Raw genomic sequence first — 20,967 nt, 5'->3', positions numbered from 1 at the left:
ACCACTGCCAGCAGGATGCTCACTAAATTCATAACAGCGTTGCTGTTTATATGATCGCAAGCAAATTACTGAAACCTCAAGAGAAAAGGCGAGAAAGACTGGGGGAGAGGAAAGGGGGGAAAGGCAACGATTAGCATGTGGCGTTTATGGCCTGGCCGTTACATATTTTACGCTGTTAATTTAACTTTCATTACACTTTTATGGTAAAAAATAAACCAGAGCCTTATTGTAGCAAACAGCTGGCTTGGGAAGTGGGGTGTGAGTGAGTGTGTGTCTGAACATGTTTTTAAAATGTATTATTGCTGTTTAATTGAAGTGGTAGTAATGGCTGGCCCACGGAATAACCACCCTCCTCAATTGTCTTCACCTTTTGAAGCGGGAAGGAAGGAGGCTGGGGGAGATGCTTGTCTATTATTTCTGGTGCAATAGTGCCTTGGTTGGCAGCAGGGCGCATGCCCTTCTGTGTAAGCAGTGTGGTAAATGATGTGAGGAAAGAGCAAAAAGGTTTCTTCTCAGTGGCAGCATTCACATCTTGGGATCGGAGCCAAGTCATCGTCTGCCACGCAGATGGAGCCATGGAATTACTATGGAGCCTCTTTAATGCAAACCTGCAGGGACCTTCACGAGAGGCATACCTTGTTAGAGAAGACAAAACACTCCCTTCCCAAACACTAGAAGAGTTTGGCAATGGAAGGAAAAGCTTGTCTTGCTTTACCGTTTCTATGCTCATTGGTTCAGAGAGCTGCTTATTTCTTTCAGCTGGATAGCCTACACAAGGAGCATTGAAAACATGTTTGTACTCTATATGTGCATTGTTGTTGTGGTTATTGTGTGCCTACAAGTTGTTTCTGACTTACAGTGACCCTAAGGGGAGCCTCTCACAGGGTTTTTTTGGCAAGATTTGTTCAGTCATGGAAAACCAGTGGGTGACCCTAGGCAAGTCCCACTCTCTCGGCCTCAGAGGAAGGCAATGGCAAAACCTCCTCTGAACAAATCCTGCCAAGAAAACCCTGTGATGGGTTCACCTTAGGATCACTGGAAATCAGAGATGGCTTCAAGACAATCACCATCACCAGACAGTGGTGTCAATAGAGGGTGTTGGGGTATGGACCACACCAGGTGACACCTCCAAAGAGAGGTGACACCCAGTTGAACTTCCTCCCACCCCTCCTGCTGGTGTCATGGCTCTGTAGAAGGAGGGACCCAAGGCACCAGAGATAGAGGGACAGCATATGCCCCTTTTGTCCCTCTCACTGCCTCACTTGCCCGTTTGCCTGCTTGGCTCCTGGCAACCCTTGGTGGGCATCTGAATGGGTAGTGGGCAGCCAGGGAGTGGGGGAAATGAATGAGATGAGTGGACAGGGGCAGGCAAGTGAAGGCCAGGCCAGGCTACCCCCACTGCAATTCTCTTCCAGGCACTTGTACCGGGTGACACCAATGCAAGGGATGCCACTGCCACCAACAAGGACATCCTTGACTGAGTCTCTCCACCTGTAATGTGGTCTTCTTAATTCCCTACTCTCTTTTACATTGCCAAGCACGACTGTTTTTTTCTAGTGAGTCATGTCTTCTCATGATATAGCCAAATTATGACAATCTCAGCTTAGTCACCTTGGCTTCTATGGAGAGTTCAGGCTTGATTCACTCTGTTTTTTCTCTCTGACTTATGGCAACCCTAAGGTGAACCTGCCATGGGGTTTTTGATGGAAGAATTATGCATTGCATTTGCCTGTCCCTAATTATATAGATAAAGGCTCCCTCTCTCATTCTATCATCTGGCTCCTGTCACTCAATCTTGGAGGCAGTTTAACAGCTCTCTCTCAAAATTCTAAATTCCTGGTATCTGCAGCCAGCAGTCAATAAGCGTGGTTGTAATTTCTTCTTGCTATATTAAAGATGGCAAGATATATAATATAACTATCACCAGTTAGGATAGGATTTAGTTTGTTATGTATTTATTTATTAAAGCTATTATTATTTGTATTTTAAAGTACAAATGAGCAAGGCTTTAAGATTTAAAACAATAGTCTGACCTACACTTTTGCTGTTCTGCTGATGTAAGTTAAACCCTAACATGTTTAACCTTCATACCTGTATATTTTTGTTTCCTTTTAAAAGGGTTAACACCCTGGGAAACTAAAATTGCACCCCACAGTTTTCTTGGCAAGATTTGTTTGGAAGAGGTTCGCCATGGCCATTCCCTGAGGCTGAGAAAGTGTGACTTGCCCAAGGTCACCCAGCAGGTTTCATCGCTGAACTGGAAATCCAACCTTGGTCTCCAGAGTCATAGTCCAACATTCAAACCACTATGCCACAATGGCTCTCTGGTTTGCTCTTGGACTCATTTATTTGTCTTTTCGGCAGTCCATGGTATTCACAGAACTCTCCTCCAGCACCAGTTTCAAAAATGCTCTGAAAAATATCTGGGAAGCAGGGCTTTCTCTTTATCGACCCTGTCTCAAGGCTGCCTGGGGAGGACACACATGCGAGTCCTATCAGTGGCTGCTCCCAGCCTGTGGATTTCCTCCTGCAGGTGGCTAAGCTGACCCAGCTCTGCATTCCTTCTCTCAGCAAGCAAATGCCTTTTTATTTAAATGGGTTTGTAGGGTTTAACTGGTTGCACTCTTTTTTGGCCCACCAGGCTGCCTATGGTTTAGCTTTATTGATCTTTTACCTGCTAGGTTCTGTCTGGGCCCACCTGCTGGGTGAGAAGGACTGTTTTAAATCAAGAACCGCCAAGCCTAAGTAACACGTGGACATGTTTACAGGCTGCATCGATTCTGCTGTAATTCTCCGGAAACCAAACAGAGAGGAAGTCAATGCTGCCATGTTAGTTGCATTGATGGGCTATAAACTGCGCAACATAGCACTTAACGTTGGCAGTGTGATCCATTTCCATTCCTTCCCCCACCTCACAGTGCCTTTAGATAGTCGAATAGCCTTATGGATTATGCATGGTTCCACCTGCCCGTGTTATTTAAAGTACAATACTCAAAAAGGGAAGGTTTCTTTGTTGTTGTTTTTCCTTTGGTAGTTTGGAAAATTGGGTTTAGTCAATCTTTAATAAACTCTGCTTACTCCTGCTAATTGTGACACGGCTCATTGAATACAAATGCTCTCCTTCCTGGGGATAAAAGGCAGAACAGATGGCTCTCAACGTCATCTGGTTCTTACAAAGACCTTTGGATCACTTACAGAATCATGGTTTACAGCAGACGTATAAGTGTGCAAAACCTTGCACATTCTTCCCATGCTGTTTTCTTTGCTCATAAAACAACAAGAGAAAATCCAAGGACAGGGGAAAAAGCAAAGTACAAAAAATGGTCAGAGCTGGAAGTACCTGCACAATATCTAAAGCCCAAATATCAAAAAATCATAGTTTATCACCTAATTTATTCTTCTCCAATGATCCAAAATACCACCTCTTCCTAGGGTATGGAAGGCCAATCTGTTGTATATTACAGTGCACCCTTTCTTTATGTGGGGGATCCGTTCCGGATCCCCCTGCATAAAGGAAAAAAATGCGTATGCTCAAGCCCCTCATGCATGTGGTGTGCTGTGGGGTGTGCACCGCAGGCACGTGCACCATTACTTCTTCCAGGTGTGCCAAGGCTTCTGGTGCAGGCTTCCAGCATATGCTGGAAGCCAAGTATGGCACGCCCGCGTGTAATGTGGACGCACTGTATATTGTTGTTGTGTGCCTTCAAGTAATTTCTGCTGTATAAATTCCCTAAGGCCGATTTATCACAGGGTTTTCTGAGGCTGAGAGTGTGTGACTCATCCAAGCTCACCCCCTGGGTTTCCATGGCTGAGCATGGAACCAAATCCCAGTCTCCAAGAGTTCTAGTCTTATGCTTCAACCACTATACCATGCTGGTTTTTGTATACTGTATACCTTCCAACATTTTGCAAGTGAAAACCAGGACACATGTGGCCATATAACTTCACAGTGTGGTCAAGATGGCAAAAAATATTAATGACAAAGAACACACATATTAGGAGAGACTGCAGCAATTTGCCTTTGCCTGATTCTACTGGGAAGGGTAAGATTCTGCCTCCCCTCCTCTCTTCCCACTGATTATAAACAATGGAAGTCATCTGAGGACAAATGAGGAAAATTGGAGGAGGAGAAAAGAAACTGGGACATGTTAAAAGCAGTTGAAAAACTGGGACATGTTAAAAGCAATTGAAATTTGCGGGGTATGATATTGCTACAGGGTTTTGGAGAAGAAGGGCATGGTTAGAGAATCACTGAGGAAACTGTGAGGGTCAGCCTGAGAATGGTTTATAGGTCATTCACACATGGAGGCTGCATTAGCATGATATGACAGCGCATAGAAAATCAGAATTGAGGGATTTGGAATATAAACCACAATATTCTCTGTTTGGAAATCCTCACTCCATTGTGACTTTGGCCCAGTGTCCACTGAGTTGAGTCTTTTCTATTGCCAACCAGACTTCACATACCCTCCAATATTTCACAGATGAAAACTGGCACACATATGGCAGAGTGGGGTCAAGATAGCAAAAATTACTAATTGGATGCAAACTACGATTGCACTTTGAACTCATTTTGGAGCAAATGAAGTAAGTAGAGGACAAAAGGGGAAAGTGGGAGAAGAAGAGAGAATCTGGGACATTTTGAAAGCAGCTGAAAAAGAGGGACGACAGGGGACTAGCAGGGACTGCTAAATTTGGACAGTTGGAGGGTAATGCCTTCATAGCCAGTGTTTTGTTGGTTTGTTTGCATTTATTTGGTTTATTTTCCACAAATGGGATCCAGGATCTCTTTGAATAAATAGTACAAACACAATTAAAAAGAAAATAGATAAAAGCGTGCAACATTTAAAACACAGATTAGAAGTACACTAAACGAAAAATAAAAGGTATTCATCCAGTTGAAAGCTTGTTCCTCAGTGAGCTCAGTAGTCGAATGTTTGCATGAATAAAAAGCTCTCTTTTTGCTGACAGACAAACAAAGACACAGGGAATTCTACCCTGCCACCCAGTCAACATTAGTTTTATAAAAGGGTGAATGAACCAACAGCATGGATGGTTTCCTAGAAACAGGAGAGGTGTTGTTGCTGTTGTTATTTGCCATCAAGTTGCTTTTGACTTACTGGGATCCTTTGAATGAGAAACTTCCAAGATCCCAGTCATTAATTCCTCTGCTCTTGTCTCATAAACCCAGAGCAGCTGTGAATTTCTTGGCTGAGAGTGCATCTTTGTTGTTGCTATGTGCCTTCAAGTCATTTCCGACTTATGGCAACTCTAAGGGACTATCACGGGACTTTTTTGACAAGTTTCTTCAGAGGGGTGTGCCATTGCTATCCTCTGTGGCTGAGAGTGTGTGACTTGCCCAAGGTCACCCAATGGGTTTCATGGCCAAGTGGAGAATCGAAATCTGGTTTCCAGAGTCATAATCCAACACCCCAACCACTACGCCACGCTAGCTCCTATTCAAGGGAAAAAAACCTATACTCCCCTTGAACCTGGTGTGGTCAGTCCAGGTAGTACAGCCAGTTCCATAGCAAAACCACTTCTTTCATCCAATTAAATAAAATTCATAGAATAAGAGAGTTGGAAGAGACCACAGGGCCATCCAGTCCCACACTCTGCCATGCAGGAAATCTCAATCAAAGCATCCCCGACAAATGGCCATCCAGCCTCTGTTTAAAGACCTCTAAAGAAGGAGACTCCACTACACTCCGAGGGAGTGTGTTCCACTTTTGAACTACCCTTACTGTCAGGAAGTTCCTCCTAATGTTGAGGTGGAATCTCTTTTTCTGTAGCTTACATCCATTGCTCTGGGTCCTAGTCTCTGGAGCAGCAGAAAATAAACTAGCTCCCTCCTCAATATGACATCCCTTCAAGTATTTAAACAGGGCTATCATATCACCTCTTAACTTTCTCTTCTCCAGGCTAAACATCCTCAGCTCATTAAGTCATTCCTCATAGGGCATGGTTTCCATACCCTTCACCATTTTAGTTGCCCTCCTTTGGACATGCTCCAGTTTCTCCACATCCTTCTTAAATTGTGGCACCCAGAACTGGACACAATATTCCAGATGCGGCCTGACCAGAGCAGAATAGAGTGGCACTATTACTACCCTTGATCTAGACACTATACAGTGCGCTCGCGTTATACGTGGGTACACTATATGTGGCTTTGAGCTTACGCGCAAAGCCACGTAGAGCTGTGCGGGAGCACACAGGGTGCAAGGGGCAGCGCGTCCCATTCGAATTAATGGGGTGCACACCTGTGGTGCGTGCACGCCACCATACTCCTGCACCACCATGACAGTGCGCCACCGCGTGCACGAACCCCATTCACTTGAATGGGGCTTGAGCATACGCGATATTTGGCTTACGCGGGGGTGTGTGTGTCCGGAACGGATCCCCAGCATAAGCCAAGGGTGCACTGTATTTCTATTGATGCAGCCTAAAATCTCATTGGCCTTGTTAGCTGCCGTATCACACTGTTGAGCCATGTTCTATACTCTGGAGGTTCCACAAAACCTCAGGATAACCTTGGCTTTTTGAAAGCATTCACATCTGGGGTGGGCTGGATTTGGTTGGGTGGCAACCACTGGTATATTTAAAAAAAGAGGCAGTGCCACTTGTCACCAGCTCTGTGCCCAACCACATGTTGCAAAAAAAAAAAAAATGTGATCAATGAGGAGAGGGTTGCTGCACTCCGATCATATGGTTAGGTTCCCTGTTGTAACTTCACCAGAAGTGAGCTTGCTAGAAAGGTGCTTCTGCTAGGTTTTTCTTGGCAAGATTTGTTGAAAGTGGGGTCACCACTTTCTTCCTCTGAGGCTGAGAGAGTGTAATTTGCACAAGGTCACCTAGTGGCTTTTCATGGCTGAGCAGGGAATTGAATGTTTAAGGGAGCCATAGTGGTTTGAGCATTGCACTACAACTCTGGAGCCCAGGGTCCAATTCCTGGCTCAGCCACAGGAACGCATTGGGTGACCTTGGGCAAATCACATGCTCTCAGCCTCAGGGGAAATCAATGTCAAAACCTGTTGTGAACAAATCTTGCTAAGAAAACCCCATGATAGGGTCACCTTGGGGTTGCCATAAGTTGGAAACGACTTGAAGACACATAACAACTACAACCCCAGAGTTTTACTCCAACTTCCAGACCACTATATCATGATGTCTCTCTCTAGTTAAGCACACCAATAAATAGGTGCAAGCTGTTGTCATTGCAGTTGCCCAGCTCCTGTCTCTAGTTAGATCTCTATGAGCTAATCATGTCAATATCCCAATATTTGTGCCAGCAATATACTGACTTATCAGGCCAATAAATAAATAAATAAATCCAATGAGAAATCACAGACCAATTTTGCCAAAAAGTGTTGATGTGTAGTAAATAATCCTCCTGAACAGTTAGGGGGTACAGTTATTATAGATGTGTTGGGACTTTATCACACCAGCCTGCTGTTCTGACACAATCGTACCAGTTTAAGAACAGAAGCATACTGGTTTGGCATAATTTCTTATCACACTTTCCCCATGATAGAGCTTTGGCTATCCATGGCCCTGTGATCTGCCTTCAGTACTGTCAAATACCACCTTCCAGGAGGAAGGGTGGGAATGAGCATTTGTGGCAGCCAACCATCTCTCAAAGCTAACTATTGTGTGAAAGTGCACACAGCGTGGTCACTGCTCCTTCTCCTACTGAAATGTGAGGCTGCTGTGTACATATTCACAGAGCAGCCCTGCACTTTTAGGCAGGGAAGGGGACAAACGATCATGGCTGCCAACACATCAAACATGTAATTAACTTGGAGTCTGGGCACCTGTTTCTGATCTCAACAGAATGGTGGCATACTGAGCAGTCTTTCTATGTAGGTCTTGCTCATGAGGAGACAGAGGTGGCAGCTCTGAAAACAGGCCACCATGACTGCAGCTGCATTGGCGAAGCAGCTAACTGCAAAAACCTAGCTGGCACCACTGCTTATGTTAGAATCGGACACCCATGCAATCTATAAGGAGGAGTTAGAGTGATCTCCTCCTTGTTGATTGCATGGTGGGGTTTCCAAAAACATATCAGCAAGTGGTCAAAAATAATAATGGCCTGCCTGCATGCCAAGGTTGACCCCAACATACACCTTAAAAGAGTTCTGAGGGTCCTGTGTATGTATATTAAACTGTCTTTGTTTCTTGATATCCAAGTTTTGTGTTAGACATTCACAATAAAACAGTTTCAGAGACTTGCTCAGAGAAGCTCTGTTCACTTACTTCATCAGTTCTGGGTCCTCTTTGTCATCCTTTGTGGGGGTAATCTTGATTCCACTTTTCTTGGCACGAGGACAGCCTGATAGACTACGTTTTTCAAAAGAGAGGAAAAAAGACCATCATCATCTTTGCAGCTACCTGGCAGCACATCGCTTGGTTTCAGACCACAGTCACCTTTCCCTCTTTGATTTTGATTAATGACTTGTCCTGTCTCATGGGCACACAAAAGGAAAAGGCAAGATGCTCTGTCCTAAATGCAAATATTCTGAATTAGATAAAGCATGCAAGATAAACTAAAGTTGGATAATGAAGCGGAGAGTGAGGGGAGGGAAAATGCAATTCTATTAAACTTATCTATTCATTCATCTTTAATGTTCTGGACTTCATGCAAAGAATTTCCTACAGTCAAATGTGAATGCCAACCATCAATAGTGAAAGTGTGATGTACAGAAGTCTCAGGATGACAATATTAAAGTTATTGCTCACAGTCCTTCCATGTAAGATCTCCTCTCCTGCTTATTTCCATCATGTCCCTGAGACATGTACCACTACCAAAATTTTGATTCTCTCTGTTCTTCCTACATTAAATCGATTACTGAATTTTGCCAATTTTTCTTTCTTTTCAGCATTGCAGTGCTATTAGTACTGTATACCTACTCCTACATGCATTCTTGCTCTTGTAGCCTTGATTCAGGCCAGGATGGAGAATGAGGCATGTATTGAGATTTAAATCTCCTTGGAATGATCAGAACATATGCACATAGTATGTGAAACCAGAATGAGACCAATGGAAACATCCTGAAGTCTTAAATATTTTTGTTGCATTGCTCTAAGTCCTATTTTGGGACAAATGCATACTATAAATAAAATAAAGATAAATAAAATTCCCTTGTTCCACTCTTGCTTTGTTAAACTTCCTTCAAACTGGCTAAGTATAAACATGCTTTGTATTTTTTCTTTTAGGGTTCTGATTTCTTCATGCAAGACTATCACAGTAACAGTTGCAAAATCCTCTGTTAGGCCATTATCATTACACTACAAAACACAGCTACAAAAAAAATGACATTATTTGGAATAGGCCACATTATCTGATCATACATCACTGATTCCTGGATTCAGACTGAATCATCACTGATAGTTCAAAACTCCAGTGGGTAACACTTGGCAGATTGTGAAATTGAGATAATAAAGGATAGTCATACACCACTGTTGTATGTTTAGCCACTGTCCCTCGGGAGCAATTGGATAGACTGTATGACAACATTGTGGTAAATTTGAAATTCAAGGAATCCTGGAGCTCTTATATATTGTGACATTCAAAGAGGGCCTGTGCTTTGTTAAAGCCTATGGCAGAGCTGATAATTGAACCTTTGCAGGCTTCTCTTCTGCATATCACCACCTTTTTGCAAAACATCTCCCTCACCTCCACTGAATATCCCAGCAAAAAGGAACAATTTCTTCCTTTGATTTCTTCTGCCTATACTTTGATCTTGATAATTCTGTTTCCCACACCTCACAAGGGGATACATGGTGGTGAAAATTAAGAAGGAAAAGAAAAGGAGCTGCTCACTTTGAAGGGGAGATACTTTGCAATTAATAGTGTCTAGATAAGAAAGTATTTGCTAGCAGACAGCAGCTGTTAATGGAACTGTTCAAATGGGAGATGGTGAGGTCCCCATTAATGTTCACAAAAGATAATAGAAGTCATAAATAGGCAGTGTTATTAACAGGAATTATGTGTCAGCTAAAATCTGACCGCTTTGTCTTTTATTTTGCTGAAGAAAGAGCTTCCAATCTGATTCTGGGAAAGGTATTTTAAAAAAAATCAGATTAAAGAGATGAAAGTAAGGCTCTGTTGTTTCTAATTTAGGACCACTCTGCAAATTTGTCGATTGTGCTATGAGCAAATATATCCGTGGAATTGAAATGATGACTTACAGAACAAACATATAGTATATGCATCTATTTTAATACATAGCCTGCTCTCTGTCAAGGATCCAAGGTAGTGTGGGAGAAATAAATGCAAAACTAATACAATGCTAACAGTTTTGTTGGAGTTGAACATGGTACTGGTAATGTACTTTCTGATTCTTGTCAGCCAAAGCTACAGTTGCATATATGGATAAAGCTGATTTTGGATAGATTTCCTAGGTCAGTGCTTCTTAAGCTATAGATATAGGAGTCAGTAGACTTTATCCACAATGTGCCAGGGACTAGTACCATATTTGTGCTCACTGGCTAAAACTATCTCACTTCTAGAATCTTGCCATGGACCAGCAGCCCATGGCTCACAGTCTGGCACTGGTTCACAGAACATCACTTTGAATAGTAGTGCCATAGGTAGTTGTTGTTATCTGCTATCAAGCTAACTTTGGCTGGTAGCAAACCTATCAATGTGAGACCTCCAAGAGATGCTGTTATTAACAGCTCTGCTCAGGCCTTGAAAACTGTGGACTGTGGCTTCTATTGGTGGAGTCACCTTGGCTTCTAATGAGACATAGGTAATTACTTATCACTAACTACTCTGCCCCCATTCAGACTGATTTCTTATCCCCAGCATCACCACAAATGATAGTTCCCTAGAAAGGACTGTCATGCATTATGTGCATGAAGATGCCCTCACCCAGCTGCTGATGGTGGGGTTGCATGACTGGCATCTCCCTAATGGCTCCCCTCCCATTTCATCTTGATGTTCACATTTTTGGGGTGGGCATCTGCAATGGGAAGGCCTATGCATGCACAGTTCTTCACATGCACAGGTTTCCCTGGTAAAGGAACTCTGTGCAATCACAGTTGCACCACTGAAGGATGCCTGTCAGGGTGGAGGCCAGCACTTACCCCTGTAGATGTTCATACTGAAATCATGGGCTTTGGCAGTAATATGAAAGACACTGCACAAACCTGGAGTTGAGATCAGCAGTAATTGTGTAAGGTGTAGCTGGTGCTTTTCAGGTCATGGGATAGTGAATCTGCTCTGGGTTTTAAAGGGTTTTATCTGCAGATTTACCTGTAAAGGGCCTTAACAAGGCATTAAACCTATTTTGAGGATGGGGTTGAGTGCTTTGGCCATCTCTTGTGGTCCAAAGGCGATAACTGATAAGCACTTATAACAAGCAAAAGCAAAAGAGGGGACAGATGTCCACATGCTGGTAGAGAGTCACTCATTTTATTTCTTATCATTTTAAATAACAGATTGGGCTTTTTAAAAACAAAAAGAAATAAAATACATGACCATTAGTCAGCATGTGGAACTCTGTCTCCTCTTGCTTTTAACTCCTGTGGTCTACAGGCATCAACAGCACCCTATTGTTAGCATTTTTAATACTGACGTATTCTCTGTTCCAGCTGCTTCTTTTGGGGTGTGTTTCAGCATCTTGCACTTTTTGCTCCCCTTCCATACTGGGGATGTCTGCCATATTAGCAAAGTCCAACCCCACATCATCCAGCTGGCCACAATGTTGGCCATAAAATGCCACATTTTTTGGTCCATGGATGCAGCCCTCCACCCCATGGGAGCCATCAGGTGGAAGGAACAATTTCCCTCTATAAACTGCTCATTTGTTCACTTTCCCAAATCTGGCAAAAGGGATAAAGTGCAGAATGGAGTAAGTTCCATTGAGGGCAATGGGGCTTGCTTCTGAGTAGACACGTACTGCATAAGGCTGCAAAAGGCTATGGGTTAATCAAAAATAAGCACTTCTTCACCTCCTTTTCCTTCTGTCTAGGAAAGACCACCAACATCACCAAACCAGCAGTTCTAAGGCAAACTCAGAAACTGAGGCAACATCATGGAAACATGGAAACATGTAAGGATCATAACACTTTAAGAAATATGTGACCATTCTCAGGCTGCAAGCGAGGGAAGAAAATTTTGGAGGTGAAGGGAAATAATTTTTTAAAATATTCATACAGCTTATTGCAGTTTTTCAAGCCATTTTTCCTTCTCTCTGCTCTTTGACCTGCGTTCACTCTGCCTTGGCCTCACAATCGCCTGGTTATCCCAAAACCCTGAAAATTTACATTTTTTGCACTCCTCAGTTGTTGCTTGCAACAAGGGATGGGAAATCCAGCCCAAGATGCCATCCCCTGCCTTTCCGCATTCTCTCACATGAGCACCACATAAAACACCATCAGCATATTTGGCCAATATGAAGGAGCTCCCAGTTTTCATTAATTTCTCCATACACACATCCAACTTACCTCCTGTGTGATGCATAATTTCCTGTTATGTGACCGGAGCCATCACAGCCGGGAGTTGGGCACCTGAGTGATGACAAAAGAAAGAAAAATAATAAGGATTGCAGTTGGAAATTGGTTTTCAACATTCAGATCATTTTCTTTTAGCAATGAATATCATAATGCCAAAATGGCTACGCCATGGCTTGCCTTCCAGTTCCACAGCCAAGTAAATATAAATCATTCTGTGACTTAACAGGCAATTATTACACTATAGATGTTTGGCAACCCATTTTTTTCCTTCAAGTAACATCAATAATTTGTCACTGAAGATGTTTCAGACTTCATATGGATTTTTGGACACCATCCTGAATAACCAGCTAATAAACCAGTACCACAGAGGAAAAACAAGAAACACACATTCCTATTCCCATCACCACAGAATGGAGATGGGAAATGTGATGAAAATGAGAACAAAAAATGACTGGAACGAACAATTTCCACACACTCACTGTTTCAGACTTGAATATAAGTAAACAGCCTTATTCAGCTATATAAAATATGGGCCTTGGATAACAAGACACTTCTCAAAGAAAACCACCAGCAGAACCTGACATTAGTGACAATGCTTCAATCATCTGCCTTCCTCTCCAGAAATGACAGGTACTGATGATCTTCTGTTCCTCAGGATCTGGTTTTGAGAAGTAAAATTTGCGAACTGTTTCATTGGTAAACTATTTGGCTGCATTTTCCCTTGTTGCTTTAATATAGATTTCTTGTTTCCTCAGAGATATTAGTCTTGCATATTTGTGTGTTTTGCTTCTCTTCCATAAATATTGTTGCTGATGTCAAGGGTGAAATCTCTCACCAAAGAGGTTAGATTGTCACCTTTTCCATTGATAATAATGCTTTCTATAGAACTACTGATGTATTGCTTATGATTTGTGGTTAGATGCCAAAGGTCGAGCCGCCATAAATACAGTGGCTATGTTTTGCATGATCAGCTATCTTAGATAGCGCAACCTCTGATCTCTTTACAGTGACAGATCTGATTGCTTGGGGCTTGCCAGGCTCACACCACTGAGGCTCATACATCAAGACCATTATTGCATTTGTGCCACGTAGGGTTGTCAGGTGTCTTTTATCATAAGGAATGTCCCTTATTTGAGGGCCAGGAAGATTGTTCCTTATAGGAGTGGCAGATGTCCCATATTATAAGTGCTGTCCCCTATTTGAGGGTTGGAAAGTTTGACCTTTTCCATAGACTGAACAAGATGCCACCACCCCATATTCTTGGGGTATGGGCCCTTCATAATGACAGATATGTGTGCATTATATAATTTATAAATGTGGGCATTATGTTAATTTTGCAGATAAAAATATTGGAGATTACTGCACTAGGGTAAAAGCGTTCCCCAACAGTTCAAAACCGTTCCCAGAAATGGCGTCCCTGGAACACATTGGGAACACATTTGGAACGCCTGGCGGTGACGGCGGCGTTCCACCGTGTGGTAAACTAGCGTTCTGGTTCTCATCACGCTCCAGGCTTGCGCCCGTGAGAACGCATTGGGGAACGCTTTTACCCTAGTGCGGTAATCTCCATTGCTAAGTTAACTGAAACTTTAGACATTTAGGTAAAACAAAGACTTATTAGTAACTATTTCCTGGCTGTCAATCTTGTATGCTATGATTTTTTTGACAGTCCTTTATTACTGTTTTGAAATCGGGCAACACTATTGTCAAATGTTTCAAAAACTTGTTATTGCAGCCTAGATGAGGTGTATTATACAGCTGGCATACTCTTGGCACCATCCGGGAGGGCACACGTTTGGCAAGCTGCATTTAGGGAAACAGGAACATGTTTAATACTATATTAGATTGAGGACAGGGTTAGGTTCTTGGCGTTCTTGGGTTCTTAAACTATCCATTTGTTCTACGCTTCAACACTGTTGTAGAATCTCGTTGACTGCCTTGTAGACAAAAATAACTAGAGACTGGAAGTTAATAATAATGTGATCACAAGCAACAGCAGCAATTAATATAGTGGACCCGTCCCATCCATGGTGGTTCAGTTCTGCCCCTCCCCATGGATGGCAAAAAATACAGACAGTTGTGATCCATATTATTCAGTGATGGTGATGTGCACATGGAGGTGTTAGCACATCTGTGTGCACACATCACCATTAAATCATATGGGCCAAGGCAATATGTGGGCACACTAGCCCAGTGATACGAAGGGTCCATTGTATTAGTAGGTTCAAAGGAATAATCTTAATAGGGACAGAAAAAATATCCAAAAATATTTGAAAAAATGGTTGAAGAACACTTTTTTTGAGTGTTGAGAAACCCTGGCAAGAAGGATCCTGGAGTGATTATAATCTTCCTGGGCTGAGACTTATTCTGAGTAAAATTTCTTTGTTGTTATTTTGCTCAGAAAATAATTTTTCTGCACATGAAACAGTCTTTTCTGTGTAGGAAATAATATTGCAGTGCTGAAATAAACAGAAAAGGCTGTTTCCTTTCTAGAAAATACTGTTTTCTGCACAAAACAAACATGTTCATATTTTGCACACAAGTCCTGAATTGTGAATTGGCTTTGAAAACTGTGTGGCTTTCTTGCAGCAGGAAGAAAATTGCTAAAATAACTCATTGCATGCTTTGAGGAGAAAATAATTACAAAACTATGTGTTAGCTTCAACTTAAAAAGGAAAAGGGAAGGAAAAGGAAGAAACCGAGGCCCTTATCACACAGGGGGCAGTGCAACTCAGTACCGACGTGACTGCGCATTCAACAATTCGAATTCACATTAAAATGCAATGTTTTATCCTACCTGGTTGCCTTTCCGAAATGAGGGGGAAGCAGAGTGAGTGCAAATTGTATTACCACACCAGTGCAGATTCAGCTATTTGAATCGGCACCCTTGCACATGCTCAGTGAGGAGGGGGGCAGATCGGGGTGCAGAAGCAGGCAGGAGATGATGGGATAGGTGGCAGGGTGAAGGAGGGGGCGAGATGGGGTGAAGGAGAAGGAGGGGGATGAAGAAGCAGGACGTAGGGGGCCAAGAGGGGCGACATCAGTGTGATCTTCCACACCAGACCAATTCGAAGTGAAATCGAAGTGAGTTTAGAAGCAAATTTTGGTGAATTCGTTTGTTTCAGAATTCACCAAAATGAGGAGTCAGTGAAGATTGAATGCGGAAACGCCACATAAGAACCTCCCATAGAAAACAATCACGTGAGATAATATATCATATTTTAGCATGAATTCGCATCGCTGGATGTGCAGTCGCGTCGGAACTGAGCTGCACCCTCCCCCCCGGTGTGATAAGGCCCTGAGTCTGATCTTTGAGAATAAGTGAAGTGTATCTTAAGAAGTGGACTGATATCCATGTAAGCTCATGCTAAAATAAATCAGGAAGTCTCAAGTTTCTGCTTAATTCCTTCATTTTCCTCACCTTTCCCATTCTACAGTAATAAACATTAAATTATACATGAAATGTAATGTATAATATATAGTGAGAGCCAGTGTGGTGCAGTGGTTTGTGCATTGGACTATGGCCCGGGAGGATAGAGTTCGATTTCCCACTCAGGCATTGAAACCCATTGGGTGACCTTGGGTGAATCACACACTCTCAGCCCCAGAAAAGCCTGTGATAGGTTTACCTTAGGGTCGCTATAAGTTGGAAACCATAGCACAACAATATAATATATAGTAAATGATCATCATCATAATCATCACAGTTATGAATGCATAACTTGGAGTTAAGCACTTGTGACTGTTAGGTATTTATGGTCCCTTTGTAGTAGTTTAGGTGCTATACAGGGACCATGAAAGTCTGTCCATTTCTATTAACTGGAAAGCAGCTGTTTGATCAGTGGCAGTCATTACCCTGTTGTTCCAGTTTGCTATTGTTCCCATCTACACCTTACACAAGCCATCTCTGGCACAAGCGGGAATTATGATAGGAACCCCAATTCTGCTTGTCATTATTCACAGGAGTGGTGGATGGGAATGGCAGCCAGCTCCTTCTCAAGTGATGGTAGACAGACCCCATTGATTGTGGCTTCTGTTACATAAGAGATTACCCGCACTAGGGTAAAAGCGTTCCCCAATGCGTTCTCACGGGCACGAGCCTGGAACGTGATGAGAACCAGAATGCTAGTTTACCGCACGGCGGAACGCCGCCATCGCTGCCGGGCGTTCTAAATGTGTTCCCAATGTGTTCCAGGGAGGCCATTTCTGGGAACGGTTTTGAAACCAGCTCCCAGTATCATGCTGGCTAGGGGATTCTGGGCACTAGAAATCAAAGGTAACATTTCCAAGCGCTAACTGCATATTCACTGCATATTGCATATTCTGAGTAGTAGTGTTCAATGAAATGTTCAAAGGAAATGTTGAACATGGTTTTGAAGCCACAGCTTGTGTCCATGTATCAAGAAGTGAGCAAGTGTAATGGATCTTTTGGGGGTTTATTCAGAAGCAGGGACCTCTTTTCTCTAACTTCCAGATCTAATCAATCAATAAATTAGAATTATCCATTATTTTTCCTGTGAAGAGAAGTATATACTGAAGTCTGCATTTCCAAACAGAATTGCTTGAAACTATGTCCCATAGAATGATTGTTTGTTGCAGTGTGCCTTCAAGTCGTTTCTGAATTATGGTAATCCTATCACAGGTTTTTCTCAGCAAGATTTGATCAGAGTACGCTTGTCATTGCCTTTCCATAGAATGGTACTTACTTTCAAATAAACACAGGATTAAGAAGGAAGGAAAGGGGAGTAAAAAAAAAAAAAAACCCACAGAAATCTTTAAGACTAACTGGTTTTTATTTTTGCATGAGATTTCATGGATATAAACACACTTCTTCTGAGGTACTGCATCTGAAAATGTGGTGCTCATGAACAAATTAAAAAAAACACTTAGTTTTAAAGGTGCTGCCACATTTCTGTTTCTTTTCCCCCTCCTCCTTTCTTCCATCTTTTTATGCTGCAAGAGACTAAGGGCATGTCTACACTGGCCAGAGTACTCCAAGTTTTTCCTGGACTATTCCGGCTCCAGAGCTGGCCCAAATTTTCCTCATTATCTCTGAATTTCAAAGTGATGCCAAGTGGCTGTCTACACAAGCATCCAGATGTGCTCCCTGGCACCATTGCTGCTGGCATGAGTCACTCTCTCTCAGGTTGAAAATGAGGTGCCTAGCACCCATCATATGGCTGGGTGCCTCGATGTGACCTGAGGAGTGACTCATGCTAGCAGCAGTGGCACTTGGTGGCGCAGTAGATGGCAGCCCAGTGTTGCTCTGGAGTGCTCCATCTTTTCCTGGAAAATCTGGATCCAAAGGTAAGACTTTTGTGGTTTAAGGAAGGGATGGCCCAAATTCAAAGAGGAACTGGCCTCACGTGAAGAAAGTCTATAGTTAAATCAGGGATTTGGCCCTGAGTCATGAAGATAGGTCGTGGCTAGGACAGGGAGAAATCACTTCATTTGGTCCATGTAAACATGCCCCATCATGGCTACTTCTTTGAAAAATACCACAATGATTAGTATTAAGTTTGATAAATATTTACTGCAACTCTTCTGTTTTCTGGAGAAAGTGTTCATCCTCCTTGTAACAGTCCGAGCATTGATACTCCTCTTTGTTATGTGCCCCTGATCATTTCTCCCGTTAATTCTCATCTGTGGGTTCACATGAGCATGTTTTAGATCCATTCTCCATCCATGCTATTTCCCCCTTGTTTGTCTGGACTGAATGTTATAGAGGTGTAAGTCCTTCAATCAACATCAAACCTCCCCAGATTCCTGTTTAGTATACCCTGACAAATATGTATACAGATGGTTTTTAATAGAACAATGGAACATGAAACAGATCTACAGTATGTTCGGGAAAAAGCTGGATGATTGCCACAGCCATTTGAATATTCTGTCCAGGGTGAACAAAAAGGCAATTTCAGCATCATAACAGATGGAAAATAAGTCCAAAATAATCATGTAAATCTTCTGAGAACAAGAGTTAAAGCAACCTGTTAGCATGGATATGAAAACTGGACTGAGAAAAGTTCAGTTTTGCCTTCTTATGGGAGCCAGTTAGACCCTTGAGTGAAAAATGAATCGGTTCTCCTTTCTTCATTCCCTCCCTCTCTTAAATTACCTTTAAGACTTCAAGTTAACATACAACTCAAGTGCAATTAACTACATTCAGGGAGACAGCATTGAAATTAACTTGGTTCGGGGGGACAGAAGCTTTGTATATGTAGCGAAGGATTACACTGTCATTCGTTTATTGCTAACCAAAATGCATAGAAACAATGCCATCTTCACACGGGATGTATGTTCTCAACCTAACAAAAATGGTGTTGCTTGATTACCCAAGGAAATGATTGGTGATGTTGCAATCTCTAGAAGGTCATCAAGAAAGAAGTGGGGGGGAAAAGGGGATAGCATATTTTCACAATAGCCAATAAAAATCTGCCTGCGTTTCAGGGCACATGTGCAAATATCATAGAATCATAGACTTGGAAAGGACCACAAAGGCTATTCAATCCTGCCACGCAGGAACATGCAGTCATGGTTGACCATCCAACTTCTGTTTAAAGACCTCCAAGGAAGGAGATTCCACCATCCTTCAGAACAGGCAAATTAAAGTCAATTATTTTTTAATTCACAATGAAATAGTTTTCAACAGTGGTTCTCAAACTTTGGTCCTCCAGGTGTTTTGGACTTCAGCTCCTAGAGTTCATCACTGTTGGCCAAGTTGGCTGGGGCTTCTGGGAGCTGAAGTCCCAAACACCTGGAGAACCAAAGTTTGGGAAAGACTGTCCTAGAGGTTAATGAAACCCTCTAGTTTTCCATAGCTGACCTCCCCTGTTCTTCAACATGTTGCATCCTCTCCCACTACAGTGTTATCTATTGGCCCCATCAAGATAAATCTAACTCACAGGCAGGTTTCTGAGTGGCTTTTCTTCTTTTTTTTCTAAAGGAAAAGTGCAGGGAAAGGAGGAAAAAGCCAGAGCAGCAGCAAAAGGGAAAGAGAAAGAGAAAGGGCGAAGAGAGATCCAGTTTAGCGCAAACATACTTGAGGTCAGCAGAGTGGGCAGCCATGAGATTTCTTAGGCTCTTGTCAGCAAGAGGGCAACCAGAAAGGCTGAAAAAGAAGAGATGGAATATTTGGGTAAGCTAAAAAAAAAAAAAAAAGGAGGGGAGGTAAAAGAAAGGGGGGAAGAGGGAATAGAACCAAAGCATCCACTTTTTTTTTAAAAAAAGAGATCTTTTAAGAGACTGTCAGAACCTGAAAGAATAGGGTAGGTAATGTCAACTAACCTGCGGTGAGAAGCATAATTCCCCGTGATGTGTCCGCTGCCATCACAGCCTGGGGTAGGGCAACTGAACAAAAATAATTATGGGGAAAAAAACGTGAGTGGCAAAAAAAATTTAAAGAAATCAGTAAGATTCATGCATATGTAAAAAATTTAAAAAGATAAAAAAGGAGAAGAAAAGTCTTCTTCTGTAGAACTTGGCGGGTGGGGTGTGGAGTTACCAAAGACCTTGCAGGGATTTCTAGAAGTCCAGTGCACTTCTTTAAGTGACTTGGAAGCCCATGGTCTTGAGGTGAGGCAATTTGGCATCTGATCAACAGTATTGTGTTTTTATAAATCTCAACATATTTCACATAATACACTCAACCACCTTCTTAATTGGGTGGGATAGGAGGGCATGCCGCTCTCTGACAAAAAGAAAATGGGTCTGAAATTATTTTTATGACATATGACCAGGGTATGTGAGGGAATGTGTTAGGATCTTCTGTCAAGGACGTTCTGAGATAAGGTGGGTGACTATCAGAGAAAGGGTCTTCTCAGTGATGGTGCCCCAATTTTGGAACGCTTTCCATAGAAAAAATCACTTGTCACTGCTTAGTTGTCTTTTTGGTTCCAGGAACAGAGTCATTCATTTTTCCAAGCTTTCTGTCCCTTTTCTTTAAAAAACAAGTCTGCTGACCACTTTTAAGTTGCTTTTGGGATCGGCTGCCTTGTTGATTTTTATATTTTATTATTATTGTTATATTTTTAAATTGTTTTATTTTTGCTTTTTCCATAAACCACACTGGGAATTGGACTGAAAGGTGGCAAATGATTACCCCTAATGAATTAATTAGTTCCAAGGAACATTGGCATTGAAATTTCCTTTCTAGGAAGGCTAGGATGACTCCTTCCTTGCTTGCTTTCTTTTCATCAACAAATGAAACGTTTTCTATTCCAACAGGCTTTTAGTAACTGACTATAAGAGCTTTTATTAATAGCGTACTGTTTTACTGACTTTTACCTTTTGTCTTCTTAAGGGAAACATTTGAAATGGTTTTAATTTTATAGATAGTTTAATGGCCAGTGAAAGTCCCAGTGAAAGTAGCGTATGGCTGCGATCTGTTGTACAGGGGATGCTCCTTGCCTTTTTTATGGATAAAGCTGGGATACTCTACAGGTACTTGCCCTATTGTGTGACAACAGATCATGGGCCAGAGGAAGGAAGTGTCCTAAGAGGCAGGTTGGT

General features: G+C 42.3%; 1 protein-coding gene across 1 annotated transcript in view; it reads right to left on the bottom strand.

The window, feature by feature from the left end:
* MYT1 (myelin transcription factor 1) overlaps nucleotides 1-20,967 on the bottom strand; it is a 198,018-nt gene that overhangs the window by 19,962 nt on the left and 157,089 nt on the right. Inside the window, 4 exon segments of the mRNA XM_042464901.1 lie at nucleotides 8,254-8,337; nucleotides 12,451-12,513; nucleotides 19,499-19,567; nucleotides 19,744-19,806. Coding sequence (XP_042320835.1) covers nucleotides 8,254-8,337; nucleotides 12,451-12,513; nucleotides 19,499-19,567; nucleotides 19,744-19,806 — 279 coding nt within the window.

The sequence above is a fragment of the Sceloporus undulatus genome, chromosome 4 (assembly GCF_019175285.1).
Source record: "Sceloporus undulatus isolate JIND9_A2432 ecotype Alabama chromosome 4, SceUnd_v1.1, whole genome shotgun sequence".
Lineage (NCBI taxonomy): Eukaryota > Metazoa > Chordata > Lepidosauria > Squamata > Phrynosomatidae > Sceloporus > Sceloporus undulatus.
The sequence above is the reverse complement of the archived record's forward strand: the minus strand, read 5'-3'. Positions and strand labels throughout refer to the sequence as shown.